The following is a 26,128-nucleotide window of genomic DNA, read 5'->3' as shown; positions in this document are numbered from 1 at the left end:
ACTGAGGGGGTTCCGAGGGCCATCTTCCCAACTCTGGGAAGAGGGACTCCGCCCATCCAAGCAGCTTACACATCTGACTGCCGACCGGGTACCTTTGACCCAGGCAGGGAGAGCCTAGCCCAGTCACTGGACAAGTGACAGGGTTCAGAGGGAGAGGGACGCCCACATTGGCACAGAAACGGCACAGCTAAGAAAGAGGCCGTCGGAACCCCGAGGGCGCCCAGGAGTATCCCACGCCTTGCTCCGGTTGGCCAAGGCCTGAAAGACTGCAGGCCTGGGGCCAGGGCTCTTTGGCCACTAGGGACATCGGGGAGCACCCACTTGGGCTCCTGGAGGAAGTGTGAGGGGCCTGGAAGGAAGGGCTTTTGCCCCATTTTTGCTCTGTCACCCCACGCCAGTTCCTCAGATCTCACAGCCTCTAGCACACACCTCACCCTGTTTCCCAAGAGCTTCAAAAACTACTGAAAAGGAGAGAATTGCCTACAGAAGGGGCGGGCCTTCCTGCTAGCCCCAGGGAAGACAACTGCCGCCGTCTCAAACAGGACACAGTTTAACCCATTGTACTTTTATTCACATCATGTGTTTTGGCATTTTCCAGAGGACAGGGAAGAGACAGGGTAGAGAAAAGACTGAGGCAGGAGGGCGAGGGGGTCCCCATTTCCCTCATATCCCTCCTGACCTGACCACACAGGGAGCAAACACAAAGGGGAAGGGGGAGCAGAGACACTCCCTTCGGTGGAAGAGGCTGCACAAAGCGACGCACACGCACACACACACACACTCACACACAAATAAGCCCCTTCCACACCAGGAGCTGGCAGGACTAGAGAAGCAGAGGAACGAGGGCCCAGGGGGAGGGGAAGCAACATAGTCTCCTCACAGACAGGCAGACACCCTCCCATCCCCTTCCTGCTCTATCCCCAAAGTCTCTTGAGCGTCCCTCTACTCTGCTCAGCCTTTCTCCTAGCGCTCCTTCCCTGCTGCAGGGGACAAAAAGGAAAAGGGTGCAGAGCCAGCAGCTGCAGTCCACTCCCAGCCCCTCTCCCTCATGCCCGGTGGCCTGCCCCTGCCCTCCGCGGTGAAGGTCAGGACAGGCTCTTAGCTGGCCATTCTCTGGTAGAAGTAGATGTAGCCCAGGTCCTTAGGTGGCTTCTCAGAGGCACACACTTTCTGGTCATTGTAGATCACCCATCTGGGAAAGGTGGGGAGAGGTGGAAAAGGATGAACAAACTGAGCAGCCCACAATGCTTCAACCAGGTTCCTCTGACCTGGCCTCTGTGTCAATCCTGGTGACTGCGGGGAAAGCTCCCCGCACCTACAGTCCAGCTGCTACCTGTCCGACAAAGACCAATTCCCCCGCTGGGTGTCTGCAGATCCTCAAGCATCCTTACAGCCATCCCCACCCCTAACCCATTCCTATAAGGCAGGGATCGGCAAGCTTTCTCTGTAAAGGGCCAGAAGGTTTGGCAGGCCATTGAAAAAATATTAGCTGCTCTACAGCACAGATAATACATAAATAAGTATAGTTATGCTCATTAAAACTGCTTACAAAAGCAAGAGGCCGGGCCCAGCCCAGAGGGCTGTAGTGTGTCTGATGTTTGCGGTCGGGCACGCTCATCCCCGGTGGATTTGTGGCCCCACCAGGCAGTCCTTCACCTTCTCTACCTACTCTAAGGGTCTCCGGGATGGCCCTGCTCACTTCCACCACCACTCCCCCGTTCCCAGCGCACACCGTGGCCCCTCACCTGCCTTCCTTCTTGATGTGGCAGACGTAGTGCCCACACATGGTGGAGGTGCCCATGTGACTGATGAAGGCAAAGAGCTGGTACTCTAGGGATGGAGTGAAGGGGAGGGAGAGAAGACAATGAGAAAGGGATCCTGGAGTGACTGACAGCCCAAAGACACATCTAACAGCTCAAATTCAGGGAGTGCAGGCGTGGACTGGGTCAAAGTCTGTCTCCGCCTCCTAGAATCCCATCAGGAGTCAAGTCTCAGGAAAAAGCTCCTGCCCCGAGGAGAGCAGAGCCGCCTTGGAATGAGGCTCTGGTAGAGCAGACTGTCCTCTTTCCCGGGGACACTCACTTCCAGAACCGTCCCGGACTTTAGGTCCCACCGGCACAGACTCAGAGATGGAGTCGGCAGCTGAGCGGCCCTCCGAGATGTCCATGGCAGCTTCTGCGTCTAGGTCGTCAATGTGGCTGAAGATCCAGTCCACAGCCCGTTCTAAACTATTGTTCTTGAAGAGGAGGAAGGCATTACATTTCCAACAAGTTCGGGGGCAAGAAAACCACCAGGGAAAGCCTCAGCTCCTTCATCACAGCCACGAAGGGTGGAGCGAGCCGTGGCCATACCACGGTGGCTGTCCCCGGTCTTGCTTATAAAGGATGGAACCTCATTTCCACCCCCTTTGTCACCAGAGGCCCCAGTCCTGAGCAGGGGCAGCCCCCTACCGTGGCCCGCAGAGCTTTGAGGGCCTGGTCCCGGGAGAAGCCCATGGAGACGATGGTGGTCACGCCCTCCTCCGACGGGGGGTCCGTAGCCGCACTGGTGGAGCCAGGCCCGCTGGAGCCAGGCAGGATGAGGGGGTTTGCAAAATCTGTGGGTGCGAAAGGGTTGAAGTGTTTGGGGGAGGATGGTGGCCCTGCCAGGCCCTGCTACCCAGCCCCACCTACCTGGATCATCCATGTGAGACATGACCCAGTTCATGGCGGCCTCGGCGCCGCTGTTGCCAGTGTAGTAGACAGCTTTGCGGCAGGCATCCATCGGGAAGCCCATCTCCACCAGCTGGATGATGACCGACTCATCCAACATGGGGGCTGTGGTGGGAGAAGCGTGGGCACAGTGACCGACTCCTTGGGCCACTACTGGCTCCACCTTCTCCTCTTCCCCACACGCCAGCCCCCAGCCCTCTCCCAACCACTCCATCCCATGCATTTTTCTTCCACAGCCTGGCACCTTATCCCAGAACTGAAACGACAGATAACACAACGTGGGTCCAATATCCTAAAGGCACGGACCAAAGCTGAAGATTCCCCACGGGTCCCCTTCCTTGCCCAGTCTCACAGAATGCGCCCTTTCTCTGGAATATGACAGGTAGCCCCCACCCCTAACCAATAGATGACAAAGGTAGGGAGGCAATTAGCCCACACTACTACCATCCACACACAGAATGTGGCTGGGAGTGCTTCAGTGGGTCCCCGGTCAGGGCGGAGGAAATTGGAAAGGGAGGACAGGAGAAACACAGAGGACAGGACTGTGGGGAGGCAGGCAGAGAAGACCCCCATCAGTAAGGGAGAGAGACAGGCAGGAAAAAGAATCACTAACATGTCGGAGAGGAGAAGTGAGGGGAGCAGAAGGAGTCTTCGTCTTCGTTGCCATAGAAACCAAGGCTACCTTTGGGCTCATCCGGAGTGACCAGGGGTGGGGCAATGTCAGGCAGCTCCTCCTCCCCAGGCTGCAGCCCTGTACCCCTCAACTGGGAGATGTCTAGCTCATCTGGCATCTCGATGGACACATCTGTAATGGGAGCGGCAGGAAAAGGTCACACAGGTGCTCCCTGCGGCCCTCCCTGAAAAAGCACTTTGGACGCTCAAGCCCAGGCACCATATCTTAGCACTGCCCTGGAATATGACGCTGTTTAGAGAATCCAATCTTAGGGATCTGGTGTAATAAAAATAATTGTGGCCTGGGAGTCAGGAGACCTGGATTCTAGTCCTAGATAGACCACAAATGAACTACGGGCAAAGAAGGGCCTCCAACTTGTGGGACAGGATGATTTTATACTTCTGTGAGTCTCAGCTTATCTAGGAAATGAAGTTAAATCAGAGTTCTCAAAATCACCAGGGGCCTGTAAGGTCCATGAGAACTAATTATTTCCAGATTATTAAAATGAAAACATCTTAACAACTGTAAAAATAAAAATTGTAAAACTACAGGCCAAAACCGGTTTGGCTCAGTGGTAGAGCATCGGTCTGCGGACTGAAAGGTCCCAGGTTTGATTCTGGTCAGGGGCATGTACATTGGTTGCGGGCACATCCCCAGTAGGGGGTGTAAAAGAGGCAGCTGGTTGATGTTTCTCTCTCATCGACGTTTCTAGCTCTCTCTCTCTCTCCCTTCCTCTCTGTAAAAAAATCAATAAAATATATTAAAAAAAATTTTTTTTTAAACTACAAAGAGTTTTTGGGTTGTAAATTATAACTAAAATCAAAGAAGTCTTGGCTCTGGCCAGGTAGCTCAGTTGGTTAGAGTGGCGTCCCCATATGCCAAGGTTGTGGGTTTGATCCCTGATCAGGGCATCTAGACGAAGCAACCAATGAATGCATAAATAAGTAGAACAAACCAATGTTTCTCTCTCTTACATCAATACATTAAAAAAATCACAAAGAAGTCTAATATTTTTAGTCAGTGCTTTTCAAACTAGACACATTTTGAAACATCTAAGGTAATGCTTTCTTCTTTCAGAGGGAAGTTAGAGAAACCTTAGTTTACATATACCAAGGCCTCTTTGTCTAGCATTTTCTGCTTAACCTCCCTCACGTGTCCCAGCCATCATACCCAGTTTCTTGGGTACCCAGTCTAAGCCGAAGGTGAACTTCTTGATCTGGATGACCAGGTAGTCAGGGAATGAGGCAAATCGTGTGGTCCTAGGGAAGAGAGAATGTCCTGGTACCCAGACAATCCCAAGCTTCTATCCTGAAAGCCCCACCCTGGGGTTCAGCCTCTCACGGGTAGAAGACCTAACAGCCCAGAAGATACCCCATATTCTAATCTCGCCCTGGGCAGGCATCGGAGCATCTGCAAACGGAGCGGCGGGAGCCAGGACAAGGGCTGGCTTGTTGACAGGAGCAGCACAGGGGTGGGTGGCTGACGTCTCTGGAGACCACAGCACTCTTACAGATCTCAAGCTCATGCCAACACAGTTAGGCAAAAAGTAAAAGCATTTGCTGGAAACCCACACTCTGTTCACCAGTGATACTCAGTGCCTGCCCTGCCAGGATCGAGGGAGTGGAGAGCTGACTAAAGTGACCCTGTGCCATGAGGAAGAGGGAGGGGTTGGCCAGGACAAGGAATATGTAGTAATCGTCTGTGTCTGCTCCTGCTGGAGCCTCTTGGTTCCCCCCAGGGCCTCTTGGTTTCCCATTCCAGTCACTGATGCAATTCTGAGATTCCACCCAAAAAAGGAACGACAGAATGAGGAAGGGGCAGATGGTATCTCAGGGACCACCCTGACGGAGGCCCGAAACCCTCAGCCCAGACCAACAGGACTTACTTGACAGCTACTGACTTGGCCTGCAGAGCCGTGCTCCAGAAGTCGTCCACCTGCTCGGGGGCCCCGTAGGCCTCCAGGCAGGAGCTGAAGGGCACCTGGGCCCGAACCAGCTCTGGCAGTGGCAGCTTCTCCTCCTCGGCTTGCCGCTTCTTCTCCTCATACTCCAGAAGCTCCTCTGGTGACAGAATTGGTGGTGGATCCTTCAGAGGGTGACGCCCTTTCCCTCCTCGCCTGGCCCTGCTGGCTCTGCGTCCCGCCCGACACGCATCTGTATATGGTCTTGCTATTTTTTTTAACCAAGCTCTGCTGAGAGCCCCTACCTTTGTTAAGGGCCGCGTCCATGGGCACAGGCAGCTGCATGATGTAGTCCACTCTCTGTGTGTACTTCACCTTCTCTGTGGCCAGGCACTTGATTTTTTCCTCCACCAAGAAGCGGAACACCTCGTTAGGATTTTCAGAACTCCGGCAATTCCTCTACGGGAGAGAGGCAGGTGGGGAGGTCTGGGTAGCCAGGGACTGAAACGGGGGCCTAATAGGGTCCTCGGTGGTTAGGGAGGCAGCAGAGGGGAGGGGGAGGGAGACTACCCCTGAGAGCGCAGGGATGCCGGAACAGAGTGGAGGCCTTCCCTAGTTACTCCCCCCCCCCCCCCCGATCCTGGCCCATCACAGCACTGTGGGGCTGCACTGGAGTGTGCTTGCAGTCCTCCTGATAAGCAAGAAGTATATAGAGCATTTTCTTTGGGGTGTATCCTTCATGAGGCAGCCCATCAAGAGTAAGGACCACTGCTGGGCTCTACTGTTCTCCTTGGGTGTCATTGCTGCCACAGGGAAGGCACAGTGCATGCAGACTGCCAGGTGCAGGGGTGGGGTTGGGTGGGGCTGGCAGGCAGGGAGGGGGCAGAAGGGAGAGGGAGTGACTTGCAGGTGAATGGGAGGACTTGGAAGAGTGCCCTCCCTTGTCATCTTCTCAGCCCTTACCTCCACCATGTTGATAAGGTGAAGGAAGAACTCTTGGGCATCCTGCTGTCGGTTGGTGGAGAACTCGGGGTGACCCTTGCCAACGAGGGCCTTGAACATCCGAGGGGCAATGCCATCTTGAACTTCCTAGGCAGAGCCAGGGCAGCAAATTAGCTGAGGCTCCAGAGGCCAACAAGTGAGACATCTCCCAGACCTCAGTTTTCCCATAATTCCAGAGCCTGAAAGGGACAGCGTCCTTGACTCACCTTGTGTTCTGACACCTGCTCCCCATTGCCGGACTCCGGGGCCAGCTTGGAATACTCTCCAGAGAGAAGGCCATGGCCCAGCTTGGCCCTACGTTAACACCCAAGAGAACCAATTGGCTTTAGTCAACCCATGATAATCTGACATCTGCTATCCCTCTTCCTCCCCAACTCAATCCTGGCTGAAGCCCTCCTTAGACAACTCTGTGAAACGTGGGAAACCTCAGGTTCCCATCTCAAGGCAGTAAGCATGCCGAGAAGGCAATCATCTGACAGCGCCTAACCGGCCAGGGCTAAACTGCTGCCCCCTCCAGGCGGCCACGGAGGAGAGAGGAGGCAGTCAGGGCTTCGTACATAGGACCTGGCTACATACACCTGGGTGCTGAAGTCCTGGGTTGGGTCCGTCGGGGCATTCTGGAAGATCTTCTCCAGCTTATCCACGTACCTAAGAGTCAAGGAAAGGAGAGTTGGAGGGGCTTTGGTCTGGGCTCAGCCAAAAAGGGAGAAATTATCTGCCAGCTGAGCAGACAGACTCCCTCCACAGTGGGAAGTTACGTGGTTGAACCTTGGAGTCCATTTCTCTCCATGGGCCTGCCTTTCTTCCCTTCTCAGCTACATCAGTAGGCAGGGCACTGAGGCAGCCTTCCAGCCCCGTCGAGAAGGCATGTGCCTTCCTTCAGCCTTAGTGTCCCCAGTCCCCCCCTCTTCCCCAGGGTTACATGTCCATGTTAGATGTTATCTGATGTCATGCGCCTAAAATAAAGACCACCTGCTCACCCTTGAGTTGGTCAGGGCCTCAGAGAGCCCTGGGATTTGGTGTTCTGCTCTCAGTGGAGCTTGTGTGTGACTGGGAATCGATGGTGCAGAGGGCAGCTGAGAGCTGTGTGCCCCAGAGCTGTGCCCCAGAGCGGAGCTGGGGCGTAGGGGGTGCGGAGCCCGGGCTGGGGGGAGGCACCACTCACTTCCTCTGGAAGTCGGGGATGCTGAAGAGCACCTGGACCACTGAGTTGAGGTAGCAGCTGTTACCCAGGTTTCGGATGCCGGTGTAGCCGGGCCCGAACAGGGGCTTCAGTGACACACCCGACTCCTGGATCAGCTCCCATTCGCCAATGCGCTGGTTCATATCGATCTCCAACTCGGTCATCGTCTTGTCCGTCTGCAGGGAAGGGGCACTTCAGACAAGGGGTGGGACTCAGCCCTAGTTTTCCCACTGATCTGTCACAGATCTAGGATGAAACCCAGCTGGAGCCTAGATCTGCTGAACGGTGGAGGCATGCTGGACATCGTCCAGTCTAAGTCCAGGTGGCCACAGCAACTGTTCCAGAGGCGTGATTGAGGGAATGAATGAACGTGATATCCTCTGCCTGAAGCGTTTTTTTCCTTTCCAAAGTTACCCCTCCTCACCGCTCAGGTCTCCACTCCAGCAATGGCTTCCTCAGAGAAATTTCCCTGATGCCCCAGGCTAGGCCAGGTCCCCGCGGCAAACTGCGGTGCTCCCTCCAATCTCTTGTACCACACACAGTTTTCAATGATTCAGTTATTTGTGTGAGCGTATGATCAACGGCTGCCTTTCCATATATATTATTAGTCGAAAGGAAGGACCACACCTGCCTTATTAGTGACTAGCGCATACTAGGTACTCAGGAGTACTCAATGAATGAACATGATTCTAGAAAATTCTTCAAAGCCCACTTATCCAGGGGCCTGGAATAACTGTGGCAAATGCAACTCTCTCCAGAATTCCGCCCCGGGCAAGGAAGAAAGGCCTAATGGGCAGGAATAAGAAGAATCTAAGCCCGAACGGATCGTACCTTTTGCATCCTCAGCATGTTGATGCCAAAGTGGGACAGGTGCTCAGCCAGGTTGGGGTCCAGGACCATGTCGTCCTCATCATACGAGAACACATCTAGGATAGGAGGCGGAGGCAGTGTCACAGGGGTGGCTCAGGACTGGCCTGACCACCAATGTCACGCCCTGCCCTGAGGGGCCTTGATGGGATAGAAGGATGAGCCTGTAGGATAACCCTCTTGGCACCCTTGAGCCTTCTGGGGATGGCTATCAGGAAAGATGGGGTGAAACAGGGTGAGGGTTTGAATTCATTGTGACCCCGAGGAATAAGCGTCTAGTGTCAGCTGAGTTGGGAGGGTTGCTTACTTATCGGATAATAATAATAATACTAATAATAATAATAACAACTTCTAGAAACAGAGGACTGAGGTTTACAGGTAACTGGAGATTTAGTCTTATCTGCGATATTTTCATGGTTTGTCAGGAGAAGGCACTCATGGCTTATTTGCGCCAATAAAGCGGTGAGAGCTGAAGGACACGGCCTGGAGGTGGCTGGGGGGGAGTACCCGCGCCGGCGGGGGTGATGGTGCCCAGTTTGACCGCCAGCGGGTAGCCTGTCTCCCGGTAGTGCTCCGCTGCATGGTTGTTGCCCCCACTGCCGTCGAAGTAGCGTCGGCCGCAGAGGATGGAGCCATCGGTCAGGTTGAGCCACAAGTTTTCTCTCATGTCACACTTGGAGCACTTCCAGCCACTAACCCAGGAGAAAAATATGGGCTGCAGTACGGGTCAGGGGTATCTCAGAGTGGAGGAGAAAGGGGACTCCCTGGGCCCTGCCAATCCATGAGCTCTCCGTCCTCCTCTGCTCTGGGCGTCCACGTTTAGTTCTTCCTCACGTCTCCCCAGCTGTCCTGCTCCCGGCCCTCTCTCCCACCAGATCCCCAGGAGGCTGGCCTCTCTGCTCTGCTCTGGGGCTTGTGCCTCGAGGCCGAGGGGCCAGGTCTCACCAGGGCGGGATTCGAGCGGGGTTGTCCAGCTGCTTGAGGTTGAAGGCATGCTTAGACACCTGCCGTACTTCCCCGTCCCAGGCCTGGATCTCCTGCTTGCGGGAGGCCGAGTCGGCCGACAGCAGAGCCTCCACTGCACTGGTCACCTGGGGAGAGAGAGGGTCAGAGACAGTGCCCAGCCCCCAGCCCCCAGCTCCGCTAGCACTTGGTCTTTAGCTTTCTCAGTGCTCGCCCTAAAATCTCGGGGAGGGTGGGAAAATGTTCATACCCGATCTCTGACAAACTCAGGCAGTCCCCCCAACCCATCCCGGGCAATCTCCAAGTAATCCGGCAAAATGACAATCTTCACATCCTCATCGTACTCAAACTTGTCCTCGTGGATGTCAAACCCGCCTTCGACACCTGGGAGACAGGGAACAAGAATAGTAGGACAACGACCACAGGTGGATGTCCCTTCGCTGACACAGCATTGACTCCGTCCCTTCCAGAGTTCAAGGCCCACTCATCAGGCTCATTCCTTCGGGGCTTTCCCAGTTCAAGACCAGCTCAGGAGAAGAATGAGACCACGGTGGCGCTCACCAATAGCAAGCCGGGTGGGCTTCTTCCGTGGGGGGTCTCCAGTGCCTGCAGTGGCGTCCTCCTCTTTCTGCAACGAGGCAGGAAGGGCAGGATCAGCAATGAGCCCAGGTAAGGGAGAAATGGGGTGAATGGATGGGATGCAATGAGTTAATCTCAGAACAGAATGGAGCTAATACACGTGTGCTGGGTTTTAAGGATACCAACCGAAACAGGTGAGAGGGGAATTGAGGCCTACAGAGGTCAGAACGGAACAGATTCAAAGTGGGGGCCCAGTGGGAAGTGTCAGCATGTCCCCAGGCCCAGCCCACCCCGTCCCTACCGGGCGCCGGGTCCGCCGGAGGTGCAGGTAGACGCGCTGGCCCGTCTTGTTGAAATGTCTCTCCACATACTGTTTCCCGAAACCCAGGAATGTGTTCATGCAAATGTAGAGGCCACCCTCAGACTCCTGCAGGACAAGAAGCAGGGAGGAAACACGGGGGATGAAGCCTGGCCAGGCGGGAAGACGAAGACCCGGGACTCGAAAACTTCTGGTTTCCAAAGAAAGGTTCTGTTCTCTAACAAGGTGCGGCTCTTGGTAAGACATTTACCTACTTAGTACTCAGAACATGGCTAAGGTTCTCCCCATCCTTTGATAACAGCCAACAAGGACACCAGGAGCCGAACACCTATCAGTCACCATTCCTCTTCCTCCTCGTTCCTTCGTTGGAGCCCTCCAATCAACCGCAGAGACCAAATAAAAGGAGACCAAACACCCTAGACTTCCAGGACCAGAAATAACATTCAGAGGGGATCAGGGTCCTTCCTTGGAGAGGCAAGACCTGTATGCCAGACACTGAACCTAAACCAAGGACAACATGACAAACCCCACCTGATCTCCAGGATTAAGAAAACCTACCAACATGCATAACCCATGGACACAGACAACAGGGTAGTGAAGGCCTGGGGTGAGGGTGAGGGGGTCAACAGGAGAAAAAGGGTGACATATGTAATACTTTCAATAATAAAGATTTAAAAAAAAGAAAAAAGAAAGAAAAAAGAAAACCTACCAAACTACCAGACTGGACAAGCAGATTCTTACAGCATATCTAACCCCAGAGCATGCCAGCAAGACCAGATCTTTCTTCCACCACACTCTGCGAGGTAGTAGAACCCGGTCCACAGTGAGTCTTCTCCCTCCTCTCCTGCTGGAGCCTGACTCCAGGGGAACAATGCCTGGGTGCAGCTCACAGCTAACGGTGGACCCAGCCAGGCAGGGATCATGTCCTTCCCCAGCCACCCTGTCACCTCCCCTCTGACCAGTAACTAATTCCTCAATGAAGTCCCATCAACCTCCAACCTCAAAGCCAGCCCCTTTCCAGAACAACCTAGCAACCCTTGCTGAGACAGGTAGAACACATATACCCCAGGCAGAAAACACGGAAAGACAGGTGTCCACTCTTAGCCACGGCTGACGGGAGAGGGATGGGCTTCCCCCACACTGAGCAAGTCTCCCAGGGCCTTTGTGACTCAAGTGATGGAGAAGGAAATTGGGACAACACAGCGTCCTCCCTTAGACCCCCTATATCCAAGGTTTTGAGCAACAGCAGGCATCTTCTTCCTGGAATAAAAGCCCCAGTGGCCTTGAAAAATTCTCTGCTGTCACAGTAAAATTAGGGCATCATCTAAGGCAGTTCTTGATCCCACAGATTGTGTTCCACTCCCTAGAACAGTGTGGATTATAATAGTTGTAAACAAATAGAGCATTTTTCATCAGGCAGGTCACATAAACTCTCATTTTTCCTTTTTTAAAAAAATATTGACTCCCCACAGAGAGGAAGGGAGAGGGATAGAGAGTTCGAAAAATCGATGAGAGAGAAACATCAATCAGCTGCCTCCTGCACACCCCCCACTGGGGATATACCCGCAACCAAGGTACATGCCCTTGACCGGAATCGAACCTGGGACCCTTCAGTCTCCAGGCCAACACTCTATCCATTGAGCCAAACTGGTTTCGGCACGTAAGCTTTCTTTCTACCAGGAACCCAATTTGAAGATAATCAAATGTGGTGGAAGTTCTTCAGCAAAGCAACTCAGCCGCACGAGAGCTCTCCTGGCTTGGGGTGAGAGGAGTAAAGTGTAATAAGATGACCAAAATCCCTTTTGGATTACTCAAACCAGTTACTAGGAGAAAGACAGGAGTTTAAGGAGGAATCCACTGACTTCCACCATCAGTTGGTAATTAAGAAAAACCTTTTCCTCCTGAGAAAGATGGTGGGTGCCTCCAAGCCATGCCTCTGGTAACCGGGGGCATGAGGAAACTGCAGGGATTAAACTCCTCTGTTAGAAATGAAAAATGCTGGTTTCACCAAGGATTGGGAACCCTGGAGCTCTGCTCTGAGCAGTCCTCTTTTAGCTTTAGCTTTACCAAAGCCAGACTGTAGAGAAGCAGCACATTGTTTGAGGTCAAGCTCAAAGCCTAGCAAACCAAGCAAACCACAAATCAGTGGTGATCCTACCCTTGGCTTTAGATCATGCTCCCATAACTCAGCATTGCATTAATGATCCTTTCCACTCTGACTTGCAGTTTTCCTGGCCATGAGCTGGTCTGGCTGAACACCCAGGGCAGGGCCCAGAGGCTTGAGGGGAGGGCTGCTGAGGGGGGCGGATCCCAACCAGGCTGCTGCCCTCTCAGCTCAGGCTCTGCCCGGGCCGGAGCCTCTCTCTGCTGGAGGTTGACACAGAGTGAGAAGTGCAGGAAGGGAGGTACCGGGTGGAGCCTGCATAACGTGAAGCATGGAGTGGGTGGTGGCTTTGTCTAACTAGCCAAGAGTGCCAATGGGATGGGAAAGAGGCCTTAGTATCATGTAAGAAAGAAACCCTCTCCCTAAAAATACTTTGAAAAGGGTCCCCTCTGCTTTCTGTGATGCGCGGGAAAGAGGGGGCCGAGGGAATGGTTCATCTTCAAGAAGAAAACGACTAGAGCTTTCCACCCCTCCCTACCACCAATGACCCACCTCCCCGCCCCCTGTCCATATTAATCACGGGTGGAGGCTCCGTAGCTCGGCCTTTCTCAGAAACGGCCTTCCTCACGGCCACTTCCAGACTACGAGGCGCCTGGGAACCGCAGCATCCACCCTCCAACCTCAACCGTGCCCCAGAACAGTGGGGGTTCGCCCCATCCTTCCTACACGAGACTACAAACCCCGGAGAACCATGCGCGATAGGCAAGGCCAACTCCCAGGCTTTCGCGGGTCTCCACTTGGGAGATGTAGTCCGATGATCGGGTTGCGCCCCTAGCTTAGAACGGCAGAGGGAAGAGAGCGACTACAATCCCCACAGTGCTTCACGAGACGGGGAGCGGCTGAAGTGGGCGCGGTGGCTTCCGGGGGCGGTAGTCACCCGACAGCTCCAGCTAACTAAAAGCTACGGCAGCGAGTAGCCTGGGAGACTACACGTCCCATGGTGCACCGCAAGGAGGCGGTAGCCCAAGCCTTGCAAGGCCCCGGCAGAATGACCAGGGCTATGGAAGGAAGTCGTGCTCGCTGCGGACGTGGGGAATGGGCTTACCGGTGTGTCGAAGGAGAAGGCGCACTCGTCTTTGTGGACCCGGTCTCCAGCCTTAGGGACCCGGATCGTCGGTAATACTGACAGCAGCGCCTCCTCACTCAGCTCCGCCATGACACCGGCAGTAGCTCCTTCACACAGAGCAGCTCCCACCTTTCCTAGTCCCCCTCCCCGTACTCCGGCGGTCCAATGAGCGCTACTCGTTAGGTGCATGCGCTCCAGGGAAGACGCGCGAGAATGGCAGTTGGACGGAGCCTGCCTCCTAGTGCTCCGCCCTCTGCCCTACTCTTGACTAAAGCCAATGAAAAGCGCCTCCAAGGCAATCGATGGCCGAAAGGACCAATCCCCCTCTTCCAGGGCCGGGCAGCGAGGTGGGCCCCGGAGTTTTCGCTGCTCGCAGTCTGGGACTCTGCTACGGTCCCTTCGCTTGCCTCCCATTGAGGAACAGAAACGGACGGTTGTGTAAATCAGAGACTTTCCTGGAGACTTGGTATTTGGAAGGGGTCTGCCTAATGAGGCGGAGTGTAAGCGGGTTAGAGTCTAGTGACTGATGACGCCTCCAGCCTCTACGGATTACTATTTCTCTTGCCTCAAAAAACCCTTCACAACTCTGTCTCCGCCTGCATCTGTACATAGTAATAGCATAATCATTCTACCTCTTTTTCTATTTTTTAAAAATAAAATAACTTGGTTTTGAAGCTGAAGGTCTCAAAAGCAAAGACGGGCACTCCTTAAAGTTCCACGATGGACAATTTGCACCCTAATAGGAACAAAATTCCCCTTTTATCCAGGAGGCGTCACCGCTGGGTGAGCCGAGCCGCTCCCCATTGACCTCGTGGTTCCCATGATAGACGTCCTCTCAGCCCAATGGCTTCCCTCCCTGTGGGCGGGTCTCACAGAGCAGGCCTATAGGAGCCCGTGTCAGCTCAGCCAATAGCGTCACGGCAGGGGGCGTGGCGGGAGGTTTGAAAGTCAGCTTCGGGAACTGAGGCTGCAGCTGTTTGTTGTGCACCCAAGTGGAGTTGGGGCCCGGTAAGTGATTTAAATAAATGAGTGAGCTAGTTAGAGGGTTCTGCAGGCCCGGAAGGAGACGCCTGGTCAGCTGCACCAGCCACCGTGCCCACAGAGGCCTCTGGCCCAGCGGCCAGGGGATTCCTTAGCTGGGATCTGGGAAGATCGGGTGGTCTGGGGTCCCAGGTTGAACACGGTTTCGGTGAGGGCTGAGACCTGAGTCACTTCTCACAGGCATACCCTCCTCGCCCCGGGCCGGGCCCTACCCCACCCTCTTCCTCCGGATTGAGATGGGCTCAGCCAAGAGCGTTCCAGTCACGCCGCCGGCGCGGCCTCCGCCACACAACAAGCTTCTGGCTCGAGTGGCGGACCCGCGTTCACCCAGTGCCGGCATCACGCGCACTCCCATCCAGGTACTCTGGGTCGCGTTATGGGTAGGAAGAGAAACTCCGCATTCTTTGGCCTCTGCCTAATCTGATTTTAAGAGAGCCACCACTCCCTACCTCTACATTCCCCGGAATGTCGGAAGGCCTTGGCAGTTCCTGCCTGAAACATTGGCCTAAGCCTGGAAACCTGGGAGGGAAGAAGAGTCAGGGCCCATACTTTAATGGCCTTTGGTCTTGACAGGTGGAAAGCTCTCCACAGCCCAACCTAGCATCCGGGAAACAGCTGGAGGATCCCAACCAGGCCGAGGACTCAGATCCCCGCTCTCCTACCCTTGGCATCGCGCGGACGCCTATGAAGACCAGCAGCGGAGGTGAGTGTTGGGCCCAGGGAATTCTGATGAGGTTTTCAGCTGGCATTCTTGGATCAATGAAGCCATCCTCTCAGGGCTCCTTCTTAAAGGAGCCTCTATCCTCCTCCTGTGAACCCATCTCACTCTTTTCTCAACATTTTGCTCTCTCTCACCTTGATTTCCCTCTTAATTTCTCTCCCATCATGGTTCCTAAGGCTTTTATTTTTTTCTTCTTCTGTGCTGAACAATTTGTATCAGGGAGTCCCTATCTCACTTCACGTCTCTCCCCTAGACCTCACAACCCCACTGGTGAAAGAGCTGAGTGAAGAATTTGAGGCGGAAACCCCCAAGTCAAATCTTCCCCCAGAGCCTGTTCTAGAGGTACCTTCCTCTTCTGATGTGGACTTGCCTCTGGGCACCCAGTGTTCCCTTGAGGACCAGATGCCTCATGGGAGACAGACTGAGCTCCCCTCCAAGCAGGTGTTTTCCGAGGAAGAAACAGGACAGCCCTCAGAAACCCTTATGACCAGCCAGGGCTCAGACAAGCCCACGAAAGACCCTGAGACGCCTAGATCTTCAGGTAAAGAACCTAAGGGCAAGTATAAGGAAGAGAAGTTGGAATGATGTCCTGATGTCTACAGATAGTTTAGGAGGAATGAACTGTAAGCCCCTAATTTTGGCTCCTTTCTTGAACTCTTTACCCACCCTAGGTTCTAAGCGAAATAGACGGAAACCACAGGGCAAGGCACTAGGGAGATCTCCCCTCACCATCCTGCAGGATGACAACTCCCCTGGGACTCTGACACTACGCCAGGTAAAGGGAGAGGGTAAGGGCTGTTCCTAGGATGTCCAACATAGAGGTGGGAGGCTGTTTACCCTATCTTCCCTCTTCCCTCTCCCTCCCTCCCCCAACTTGCATACTGCCTTTTGTAGGGTAAGCGGCCTTCTTCCCTGAGTGAAAACGTCAGGGAACTAAAGGAAGGGGCCATTCTGGGAACTGGACGACTTCTGAGAAGCGGAGGACAAGCGTGGGAGCAAGGTCAGGACCATGACAAGGAAAACCAGCACTTTGCCTTGGTAGAGAACTAGGCCAGGGGTGGCCCCAGCCCTGGGTTCACCAGGGTCTAGCGATATTCCGAGTCCTCGGCCTCTTCTTTCCCTGGGAGACTGGAAAGATTCATGTCCTTCGACTCCCCCTAAACTACCAGCTCTGGAACGAATAGCTTTCTTGGGCTTTCTTTGTGTATAATGTGTTTCTTGTAAATTAAAGGAAGTGGTTTTAAGTTATGCTGCTAGCTGTTATACTTAAACCTTGCACTGGGTCGTCTTCGTGTAGAAAGGCAGCCTGGGGAGCTTGGGTTCCTGGTCTGAGTGCCCTGCACCGGTACCTCCAGTCTCCTCAACGCACCTCCCTTAAATTCTGGTGTTCACTAGGATTCTGTCCTAGGCTCTTTCCTCTCCATCTTCATTTCTAAGGATTAACTACTACTTACCTCTATTCTGATTACTTCCGTCTCTCTGTCCAACCCTGACCTTATCCATCTGCCCCATAGGCACTCCAAAATCAGTTTGTCTTAAAATTGAATTTGTGATCTTTCCCCAAAAAGATATTTCTCTTTCCCTCGTTTAAAAACAAAGAAACAAAAAACCCTAACAAACATTTTTATTGATTTCAGGGAGGAAGGGAACGGGAGAGATAAAAACATCAATGATAAGAGAATCATTGATTGGCTGCCTCCTGCGCCCCCTACTGGGGATTGAGTGCAATCCTGGCATATACCCGGACCAGGAATCGGACCATGACATGGTTCATAGCTCTGTGCTCAACAACTAAGCCATATGGGCTCAGCTTCTTAAAACATTTAAAAAAAAAAAAGTCTTAATTGATTTTAGAGAGGAAGGGAGAGAGCAAAAAACATCAATTAGTCGCCTCTTGCACATGCCTGACAGCATGTTCCCCATCAGGACCAGGGATCAAACCAGCAACCTGGGTATGTGCAGGGGAATTGGGCAGGGGAAAGGGCAGCTGAGTGTCTTCATGGCCTTTTACTTCCCCTTCTCAAGCCTCCTCATACCCGCCACCTTTTGGTGTATGGGACTACGCTCCAAGCAACTGAGCCACACCAGCCAGGGCGTGGCTTTCCCTCTTAATATCTCATATCCAAGCACTTGGTCACTAAATCCTGGTGATTCTGTATCTTGAATTTCTTTCCCATCCCTTTTCTTGTGCCTCCTGTCCTATTGCTCTTGCAATTTCTTGCCACCTGACTCCTACTATTGCCTTTATTCCCTCCTGTCTCTCCTCCTTCCATTTCATCAACCTACACTTGCTGCTTGGTTCATCTTTCTGAGAAGCCTAGCTGATCACATTATTACTCTGCTCAAAGCTCTTCAATGGTTTTCCATTGGCCTTAGGGTAAAGTCTAGATTAGCTTTACATTCAAAGCCTTTTATAATCTGACTAGAGGCCCAGTACACAACATTTGTGTGTCCCTCAGCCTAGCCTGTGCCCTCGGGGTTTAGGCAATCAGGCCTAAACCGGCAGTCAGACATCCCTCTTGAAATCTGGGATGCTGCGTGCACCAATGACCATACTTTTTATACAGGTGAAAGGTATCTTGCTGTTGTATGGGCAGCTACATTTTTTTTGCCCTGATTATAAAAAGTAGCACATAGCATGATCCTTCTGAGGCAGTAGTACCCTTTTCCCCATCTTATGGGTGGAAAAACTGAAGCAGAGAAAAGTACTTGGCTTTGTCACACAGTTATAAGTGTCGGAATCAGGGCTGACCACAAAATGTGCAAGCCAGAGTCCATGCATGTTGTTGCTGCATCATCCTGTTTTTTCAGTGTTAGAGAAGCCTTTCCAGGTTTTTTTGTTTGTTTGTTTGTTTGTTTTTTAATATATTTTATTGATTTTTCACAGAGAGGAGGAGAGAGGGATAGAGAGCTAGAAACATCGATGAGAGAGAAACATCGACCAGCTGCCTCTTGCACACCCCCTACTGGAGATGTGCCCGCAACCAATGTACATGCCCTTGACCGGAATCGAACCTGGGACATTTCAGTCTGCAGAAATTTCTCTCTACCACTGAGCCAAACCGGTTTCGGCCCTTTCCAGGTTTTAATTTTTAAATCTAAGAGATTGTTCTCAATATATAAGGTAGGATCCGTAGGCCTGGCTGGTGAACAGGGCTGATCTGTGGGGCAAACCGTGGGCAGGGTGATTGGGCTACCCACACACACACTGGCACCCACCTTGGTTGGTGGCCTGGCGTTGCCCACTGGCCTCCGATTGCCTCCCTCTGTGTGTGTGTGGGGGAGGGGTACACGCTCAACGCAGGAGCTGCCCCCAAGTCCCCTGGTGGTTATTGTGCATTATAGCAACAGGTCATTCCACTGTTTGGGCGATTAGCATATTAGGGTTTTATTTTATAGGACTAGAGGCCTGGTGCAAGAAATTTGTGCACTGGGCGGAGGGTTCCCCAGCCTGGCTTGTGCCCTCTCACAGTGCAGGAGCCCCACAGTCAATTGCCCCAAAGAGGTAGGCCCCGCCCACCCATCCAGGTCTCCTCAATGGATTGCCCCAAAGAGGTAGGCTGGAGCCAGGGATCCCGGGACCCCCAGGCCTGGCCATGCGGAGTGGCCGCTGGATCCTGCCTCCGCGTCACTCACACTGCGTCAAATCCCCACCCACCCACATGCGCCCGCAGCACACACAGCCTCCTGGTGATGGATTGTGGGATTGTGACAGCATGAGAGCATCACAGTGTGAGGGAGTGACAACCACTTAGGTTATTATTAGTATAGTCTCTTTCTCAACCTAATCCTCCTATACAAACACACATGTCCGCACCACGGGCAGGCTATGGTAACTGCTGTGCACGCACACCCAAGCCACCTCGTGAATACCTTCTCTCCTAATCCACCTCCAGCCTTTCCCTCTACCCTACTTTTCTATCCACAAGCTATCTGGTACCCAACCTTTATCACTTGTACCTATAATATTTTATTACTTAAATGGGAACTGAATCTTTTTAAAACAGAAGTAGGGTGGAAACCAAACATCACAGGGTGCTATACTTTATTGCAGGTGATTTGAAGAGGGGGCGGGGGAAGGTAGGCAAAGGGGAAAGCATGAAGGAGAAGGGGGCCAGGACCCTGGTGGTGCCAGAGTCATAGTCACGGGGCCGAGCGCCCTGGCCAGGTCTTTACCCCGGACAAAGGTAGTAGCCTGGAGGAGAAGTCCTCAGGCCTGGAGCCTCCTACTGACGCCTGCTGGGCTGCCCAGAGCTGGGGAGGGGTCTGCTGTCCTTACTTATTAAAGGAGAAACTATGAGGACCACAGAGAGGGAAGACCACGGGAGGAGATGGGATGGTGCTCTGCCCAGCTCGGATGCTGCCTCCCAGAGGCACACCCTGTGTTCCCCTCGGGTCTCGAGGGGAGAAAGCTTGTGGGAACGGCAGCAGGGGGATAGAAGAGAAAGCCTTTAAGGAACCTTGAAGAAAGTGAGCCGAGCAAGGGGCAGCTGAGTGTCTTCACGGCCTTTTACCTCCCCTCCTCCAGCCTTCTCAGTTCCAGATTTTCAGGAAGCTGTCCCAGGAGCCGGTGGCCACCGCCATCCCGTCAGCTGTGACCCCCAGGCAGCTGACCCTGTTGTCATGCCCAGAGAGGATGCCTGAGGAGAAGGGCGAGGAGTCAGCGGGTCTGCACATGCCGTTTTGGCGGGGCGTGTGTGTGTGCCAAATCAGCGTGTGCAGCCGATCTGACATTTCCTCATGTCAGGAATCCCAGGTCAGGTGGGCTGGGCTCCGACTTCAGCCCCCCTGGTGGAGACGGGAAGACCCAAAGAGGATTAGCCCTAAGCAGTGCGGCTTCTCTTGAGGCCAGTCTCTGCCAAGAGCCCGGGGTGAGGAGGGGCAGGGAGAGATGGCAAAGGGCCGGCAGTGTCCCTGTGCTATGGGAAAAGAAAGGGGCATTTGACGGGCGCTGGAAACCGGGGGAAGGAACCCTTTTGTGCAGTTTCTTTGTTTCCAAACCAAGAGACGGAGGCCTAGAGGGAAGTGACTTGCCAAAGGGCACTCGGAAAATAAGCCACAGAATTGGGATTCGGACCCTGACTCTCTGGCCAGTGTTATTTTCATGGAGCACCTGATGTGTCTGAAGGGAAGAAGCCACACTGACTCGGCTGCAGACCAGGCTGGTCCCATAAGCCCCTCGCTTGGGGTCAGGGCCCTCAGGCCACTCCAGACTAGGGGTGTCGAACTCAATCAGAGAAGGGGCCAAAATCTAAAATCCAGCCTAAATCGCGGGCCGAATGGTTTACTGAACAGTCATAAACTGTCATTGTGATGGAAACGCAGCGGAGTGCAGTGATGACAGCGCGGTGCGGGCCACATAGCAAGGCCTGGCGGGACGGATTTGGCCCGCGGGCCTTGTGTTTGACACATGTGCTCTAGACCTTGATCCTGTTCATCGCATCGTCCCCCGAGGCCGCCCTTTCCTGGCAGTGTGGCCGCCCCTGAAACCCGACCTGACGGGACACTCAGGTCCTCAGGGCTGGGCACAACCTGAAGGAGCCGCGGTGGGGCAAGCTCTTAGAGCAACTTTGCTTTCGGAGAAGACGATCCTACGTTGGGAACCGAAGGGACTCAATTCTGGGGGCAGAGCTCAGCGTTATCTAACGACCAGGGAACAGCAGTACCTTCCCAACGAGGGGAGCCGGCGGGAGGGGGACCCTTACCCACACGCTCGCCCTTCATGGAGTCCCAGACGTTGCAGTTGAAGTCGTCGTAGCCCGCGAAGAGCAGGCGGCCGCTGAGGGAGAAGGCCACGGACGTGATGCCGCAGATGATGCTCTCGTGGGAGTAGACCGTCAGCTCCTGGTCTGCCCGCAGGTCAAACAGGCGGCAGGAGGCGTCGTCTGAGCCGGTGCAGATGGCCTCGCCACTGGGGAAGAACTGAGGGCACAGGTGGCAATGGGGTCAGGTGCTGCTGCCTCTCCTGCCTTCTCCCTGGCTCCTGCCTCCCTCAGCCTCCCTGGATGTCCCTCCCCTGGCCTTCAGCGAGCAAGGCCGTGGCATTGCTCTTCATGCCTGCTGGTGGCTCCCCCGCACCCTGCACTGGCTCCTCTTGACACACTGGCATTATTCCCATGAGGCCGAGGGAGCGCCTGCAGCCTGCCCAGGATCACAGGGCTGGAAGGGGCGGGGGGAGGGGGAGGAGGCTGTCTCTGTCTCTTCCCACTACACTCGGCGGATCAGAGTGCAGGAGCAGGGCCAAGTACAAATGCATAACCTGAATCTCATCATGAGGAAATGTCAGACCGACTCACTCAGAGGGGAAGGCTACAGAAAACTGGTTTGTACTGTACTCTTATTTCAAATGTCACTGCCATACAAGACAAAGGTAGGAAAACAGTTCCAGTTTAAAGGAAACCAAGATGTGGCAAGAAAATGCAATACGTGTTTCTGGCAGGGGAAAAAAACCCCACTGCGGTGAGGGATATTTTCTGAGACAATTGGAGAGAGGTGACTACAGACTGCAGACTATATTACTGTGTCTACATTAGTGTTAAATGTCCTGACTTAAAGAACTATACTGTAGCTGTGTAAGAGAATAGCCTGGTTGAAGTATATAATGGGTAAAGAGGTATGATGTCTGCAACTAACTCTAAAAAACAAAACAAGGGAAGTCCTGGCTGGTTTGGCTCAGTGGACAGAGCGTCAGCCTATGGACCGAGGGTCCTGGATTTGACTCCGGTCAAGGGCACGTACCTTAGTTGTAGGCTCCTCCCTGGACCGGGCCCTGTGCAGGAGGCAACCAATCGATGTGTTTCTCTCACATAGATATTTCTGTCTTTCCCTCTCCCACTCTCTCTAAAAAGATCAATGGAAACATATCCTTGGGTGAGGATTAACGACAACAAAAAAACACAACACCATGTATATCCACGTTGGGATGTACGCATGTGTGTGTCTAGCTAGCTGTCAGTCATTTATCCATCCATTCCTCCATCCCTTCCTCTACAGCGAAGAATAAAACAAGTGTGGTAATCTGTTAACCGTGAGTATGGGAGCTCTTTTTGTTATAACTTTTCTGTAAGGTGAAATGATTTAGAAGTGGACAGTTAGAAAGCAGGGGTGGGGCGGTGGTCCCAGGAGCCGGCGCACAGAGGGGGCTCACACAGATGGCGTTGATGTCCGACTCGTGGCCAGTGAACGTCTGCCGGCAGGTCCCCTCCCGCACGTCCCAGAGCTTGGCGCTGGCGTCGCAGGCCCCCGAAACGAAGAGCTTGAAGTCGGGAGACACAGCCAGGCTCATGCAGTCCCCTGTGTGTCCCACAAACACAGTCTTCTGCTGCCCGGTCTCAATATCCCACAGAGCGCTGCAGGGAGGAGGGTGGGGGGAGGGAGGCTGTCACCGAGAAAGGCCAGGCCCGAGCTGCCTCCCAGCCCCGCACCCAGGGCCAGTCCTCACCACGTGGTGTCCCCGGAGCTGGTCACGATGCTGTTGTCGTCCAGGAAGCGGCAGCAGGAGAGATAACCTGGGGGAGGTTAGGACAGGGCCCTGGCTGCAGGGCCACGGCCCGCCAGCCAGCCAGCCATAATCCCTCAGGGTGGGACAGAGGAAAGCTCTCACCTGTATGGCCAGAGAGTTCCCGGCTGACCTTGACATTGCCCTCACGGGATTTGAGGCTGTAGATGGAACACATGTTGTCCAGCCCCCCACATGCCACAAAGTTCCCCGATGGGGCATAGGCACAGGTCATGACCCAGGAGGAGCGCAGAGGAATGGCGTGGACCTGTGGGAGGGCAAGGGGAGCAGATGCAGGGCCTGGGCTGAGCTCCCGGGTGGAGAGAGCAGAGGCGGGTAGGCATAGTGTCCCCAAGAAAGGACGGAACGATGGAGGGCGGGAGGCGGGGCTGGTACCTTATTGGTGGTGTAGGTGTCCCACACGATCAGCTTCCCGTCTTGCGAGGCGCTGACTAGCAACCTGGGGAGAGGGCGCTCCGTGTCACCCAAGCCTGTCCTTCCTGCCTCCCCTACCCTCCGGCACCTCTCGGGTCTCACTTGGAGTCCGTGGCCCAGTGCATGGCATAGATCTTGGCCAGGTGTCCCCTTAGCGTACGTCTCGTCCGCATCTGGACTCGTCCCACGACTTCTAGGCCAGACACAAGCTGCAGAAAAGGGGGGCACAGGAAACCAGGGTGAGCCGAAACCGGTTTGGCTCAGTGGATAGAGCGTCAGCCTGCAGACTGAAGGGTCCCAGGTTCGATTCCAGTCCAGGGCATGTACCTTGGTCGCGGGCACATCCCCAGTGGGGGGTGTGCAGGAGGCAGCTGATCAATGTTTCTCTTTCTATCGATGTTTCTAGCTCTCTATCCCTTTCCCTTCCTCTCTGTAAAAAATCAATTTAAAAATTTTATTAAAAAGAAAAACCAGGGTGAGCAGGGTCCTTGACCAGATGTCTGTGCCACAGCCACCAATCTGTGTGGGGTTGGGGGTCAGGCCCAGCCTTAGGGAAGTAAGTCCCCGCTGTGGAGTGGCTTAGGCTGATGACAGACCACCAGTGGCATGTTGCTAAGTGTTTAACAAGTCCCTCTCCAGTGCGGGGTGAGGAGGGCGAGGCGAGGAGGGAGGGTAAATTCTATCCTGTAATTCTCCCGCCTTGACCAATTTCAAAATGTGAAGCCACGGAACACGTATGTAGGAAGATACTGGTGCCCACACACACACCGCCGTAGCACAGCCACCTCTGTAACTGGGTGCCCAGGTATCACCCTGACCTTGAACTGCGGCTTCTGACATGTGCGGCCCTGGGCCCCTTAAGTTTCTCCAGCTTCTGGTCTTGGCCTGGGGCTCCCGGGCCAATAGATTGGACTCGCCATTTCCCTGCTTTAGTATCTTGATCAAATTACTTGACCTCTCCGGGCCTGTCTCCTCATCTGTCAGTGAATGTCTATCGCACCTACCTTGTGGGATTGTTGTGAAAATGGAGTCAGGGATTGAAGCAGCTTAGCTCAGTGTCTGGCTCAGGGTAAGTGTTCAGTAAATACTTACTAAGATATTTAATCCTATCTACGGTGCAAATAACGCTAGGAAGCACCTTGCTTTTATGCATCCCTGAGAAAGAAAAAAAACGCTGCTCATTTCCATGGTAAGGCACCATCTCGTGTTGGATGCATCTTGATTTCAAAAGTGTAAAGATGTGGGAAAGGGTGCGTCTTAGAATTGATGAAGTGCAGGATCAGACAACTAGTAACGCAGCCTATAAGGGTGCGTGGCTTACAACGTGCTGTCCCTCCCTTCACCCTCACCCCCCTGCGGTGTGAGCGGGTGTGATCACCTCTGTTTTATGGATGACGGGATGACAGCAGGGCAGTGTCCTGTCTTTAGTCTCCAATCCGGCCCTTGCCCAGAGCAGACCTCGCTCCCTGTTTGTTGGCTGAACTAATTAGTGTTATTCCTCATCCCCAGGACTTGGGCTGGTCAGGGAGCTCCCCTCCCCTCAGGCCCTGCTCAGGGGACAGGAGTCTCACCTCTGCCAGAGTGATGTCAGCGCAGGCCTTCCTGGCATCCTGAGGGGAAGCAGACATTAGGGAGGGGCAGGGAGGGGGGTGCCTGGGCCTCTGAGCTAGGTAGGCTTGGGGATCTACAGTTTGGACACTTCTCAGATATGAGATGCAGAAAGTCTCCGGTGACTTCCAGGTCAGGGGTCTCTAAGGCATGAGCCACTCAGGAGGGAATCCACCTCCTTCCCCCCAGGCCACACTCCCTCAGGTCCCCATTTCTACGTCCTCGGGGGTCCCCGGTGGGCGGGTAGGAGCTGGAGTTACTGCAATCTGCTTCTTGAGCTGTTCCGCTTCCTGCCGCAGCTGCTCCATCTCCCCCATGGCGGACAGGTTGAGAGGTCGCTCCGGCTCCTGCCAGGAACATGCGGTGGGTAGAGGGGATCCCTCTGCCTCGTACCCCACACCAGACTCAAGAGGGCTGGAGGCCACTCTGGGAAATAGGGAGCTGGCAGGTGGCCTCCACCCCCTCCTCAGGGAGCCCCTCCATGTCTGGAGTCCTGTGCAGCCAGCCCTGCCCTGCCCGCCTTCCCCACAGCCCCGGGCCCAGGGGCAGAGCCAGGCCGGCTCCCTCTTACTTGGGCTGTGACTGGGCCTCTCCCAGGCTCCCAGCTCCGGCTCCCAGCGCCTCCGCACTCCCTCGGCCGCAGCCGGCCGTCACCTGCCCTGCTCCGCTGCCAGAGGAGCTGGCCTGGCCTGGCCCCGCTCTGGGGAGGGGGGTGTGGGCGCGGACAGGGGAGAGGAGGGCCCACAACCACGTCAGGCAAATTAAATCAGCTGGCAGGGGTGGGGAGGAGGACAGGAGGTGTGTGGCTTCCAGAGCCTCAGGCCCAGCCTGGGGGAGGGGAGGAGCAGGAGTGCTGGGCTATGGAGGAGCAGCCCCCCACAACAAGCCCTGGGGGAGATGTGTGTGTGGGGGGGGGATGCTTCCCGATCGGTCTCTCTGCAGGCAGAGAGAAGAGCATTAGGTCCCACGGGATTAGAGCAAAGCTGTGAGGATTAAAGGTTGACGTTTGGGAGTGTGCACAGGGGCAGTAGCCACCACAGCTCCGGCAGCCCCTACCCCCCTCCCGCCCAGGCCCGGCCCCACCAATGTGATGATCTTGGCCGTCAGGACATGCCTAGCACCCAGCCCCAGAGCCAGAATTCAAGGGTCAGAGAGGACCCATGGCCAATGCCCAAAACTGTTCCTTAGCTTCGGTGGGGGGGGGGAGAGGTTTCTGGTGACCATGGGGAGGGCTGGGATTAGAAGGGACTGATCTGGATAATCCTTCTTCCAGACAAACCCCAACCAGCTGCCCCAGGATCCCGTTCTGGGGGATGGGGGCGGGGGGAGGGGACAGGGATTCAGGAAGAGGGATGGACAGGCCGGCCCCTGCTCCGGGTGCATAAAAGGATCGCAAGC

At 54.5% G+C, this 26,128-nt stretch overlaps 3 protein-coding genes across 7 annotated transcripts; 1 reads left to right on the top strand and 2 right to left on the bottom strand.

The window, feature by feature from the left end:
* Window positions 1-549: 549 nt before the first annotated feature.
* On the bottom strand, window positions 550-13,743 carry USP5 (ubiquitin specific peptidase 5). 4 transcript variants are annotated; one of them, XM_036457951.2, is made up of 20 exons: window positions 13,407-13,743; window positions 10,176-10,305; window positions 9,861-9,929; window positions 9,550-9,683; window positions 9,282-9,427; window positions 8,844-9,028; window positions 8,301-8,395; window positions 7,452-7,645; window positions 6,863-6,934; window positions 6,493-6,580; window positions 6,248-6,373; window positions 5,590-5,743; window positions 5,270-5,444; window positions 4,555-4,643; window positions 3,325-3,516; window positions 2,673-2,816; window positions 2,451-2,596; window positions 2,083-2,236; window positions 1,746-1,830; window positions 550-1,192 (listed from the first exon to the last, which is right to left on the bottom strand). In XM_036457951.2, the coding sequence occupies exons 1-20, from the start codon at window positions 13,614-13,616 to the stop codon at window positions 1,099-1,101; spliced, it is 2,682 nt and encodes an 893-aa protein (XP_036313844.1). In that variant the 5' UTR covers window positions 13,617-13,743; the 3' UTR covers window positions 550-1,098. The 4 variants fall into 4 exon arrangements, with proteins under 4 accessions (XP_036313844.1, XP_036313846.1, XP_036313847.1 ...); XM_036457953.2 differs by having other exon boundaries at window positions 9,861-9,927; window positions 10,180-10,305; window positions 13,407-13,742; XM_036457954.2 differs by having other exon boundaries at window positions 3,394-3,516; window positions 13,407-13,740.
* Window positions 13,744-14,114: 371 nt separating this feature from the next.
* CDCA3 (cell division cycle associated 3) lies at window positions 14,115-16,433 on the top strand. 2 transcript variants are annotated; one of them, XM_045587703.1, is made up of 7 exons: window positions 14,115-14,435; window positions 14,649-14,827; window positions 15,042-15,171; window positions 15,443-15,531; window positions 15,631-15,730; window positions 15,861-15,964; window positions 16,084-16,433. In XM_045587703.1, the coding sequence occupies exons 2-7, from the start codon at window positions 14,705-14,707 to the stop codon at window positions 16,237-16,239; spliced, it is 702 nt and encodes a 233-aa protein (XP_045443659.1). In that variant the 5' UTR covers window positions 14,115-14,435; window positions 14,649-14,704; the 3' UTR covers window positions 16,240-16,433. The 2 variants fall into 2 exon arrangements, with proteins under 2 accessions (XP_045443659.1, XP_036313865.1); XM_036457972.2 differs by having other exon boundaries at window positions 14,281-14,435; window positions 15,443-15,730.
* Window positions 16,434-19,234: 2,801 nt separating this feature from the next.
* GNB3 (G protein subunit beta 3) lies at window positions 19,235-25,318 on the bottom strand. The gene is made up of 10 exons (XM_036457964.2): window positions 25,302-25,318; window positions 24,991-25,077; window positions 24,694-24,732; window positions 23,225-23,331; window positions 23,084-23,147; window positions 22,793-22,955; window positions 22,631-22,697; window positions 22,337-22,538; window positions 20,895-21,111; window positions 19,235-19,829 (listed from the first exon to the last, which is right to left on the bottom strand). The coding sequence occupies exons 2-10, from the start codon at window positions 25,045-25,047 to the stop codon at window positions 19,723-19,725; spliced, it is 1,023 nt and encodes a 340-aa protein (XP_036313857.1). The 5' UTR covers window positions 25,048-25,077; window positions 25,302-25,318; the 3' UTR covers window positions 19,235-19,722.
* Between the last annotated feature and the right edge of the window lie 810 nt (window positions 25,319-26,128).

The sequence above is a fragment of the Pipistrellus kuhlii genome, unplaced genomic scaffold, assembly GCF_014108245.1.
Source record: "Pipistrellus kuhlii isolate mPipKuh1 unplaced genomic scaffold, mPipKuh1.p scaffold_m20_p_3, whole genome shotgun sequence".
In the NCBI taxonomy this organism is placed as follows: Eukaryota; Metazoa; Chordata; class Mammalia; order Chiroptera; family Vespertilionidae; genus Pipistrellus; species Pipistrellus kuhlii.
Note: the sequence above shows the minus strand (reverse complement) of the source record. Positions and strands in the feature narration are given on the sequence as shown.

Bases quoted from the DNA above. Each gene is read 5' to 3' on its own strand.
- USP5 (XM_036457951.2), bottom strand. From the start codon at position 13,616: ATGCACCTAACGAGTAGCGCTCATTGGACCGCCGGAGTACGGGGAGGG. The intron at 8,396-8,843 runs GTACTCCCCCCC...CTCCTATCCTAG, and splicing joins CATCACCCCCGCCGGCGCGG to ATGTGTTCTCGTATGATGAG. The intron at 1,193-1,745 runs GTGAGGGGCCAC...CACCTTTCCCAG, and splicing joins CACATCAAGAAGGAAGGCAG to ATGGGTGATCTACAATGACC.
- CDCA3 (XM_036457972.2), top strand. From the start codon at position 14,705: ATGGGCTCAGCCAAGAGCGTTCCAGTCACGCCGCCGGCGCGGCCTCCG. The intron at 14,828-15,041 runs GTACTCTGGGTC...TGGTCTTGACAG, and splicing joins TCACGCGCACTCCCATCCAG to GTGGAAAGCTCTCCACAGCC. The intron at 15,731-15,860 runs GTAAAGAACCTA...TACCCACCCTAG, and splicing joins TGAGACGCCTAGATCTTCAG to GTTCTAAGCGAAATAGACGG.
- GNB3 (XM_036457964.2), bottom strand. From the start codon at position 25,047: ATGGGGGAGATGGAGCAGCTGCGGCAGGAAGCGGAACAGCTCAAGAAG. The intron at 21,112-22,336 runs GTGAGCCCCCTC...CTGTGCCCTCAG, and splicing joins CGGACATCAACGCCATCTGT to TTCTTCCCCAGTGGCGAGGC. The intron at 19,830-20,894 runs GTAAGGGTCCCC...CCTTCTCCTCAG, and splicing joins CATGAAGGGCGAGCGTGTGG to GCATCCTCTCTGGGCATGAC.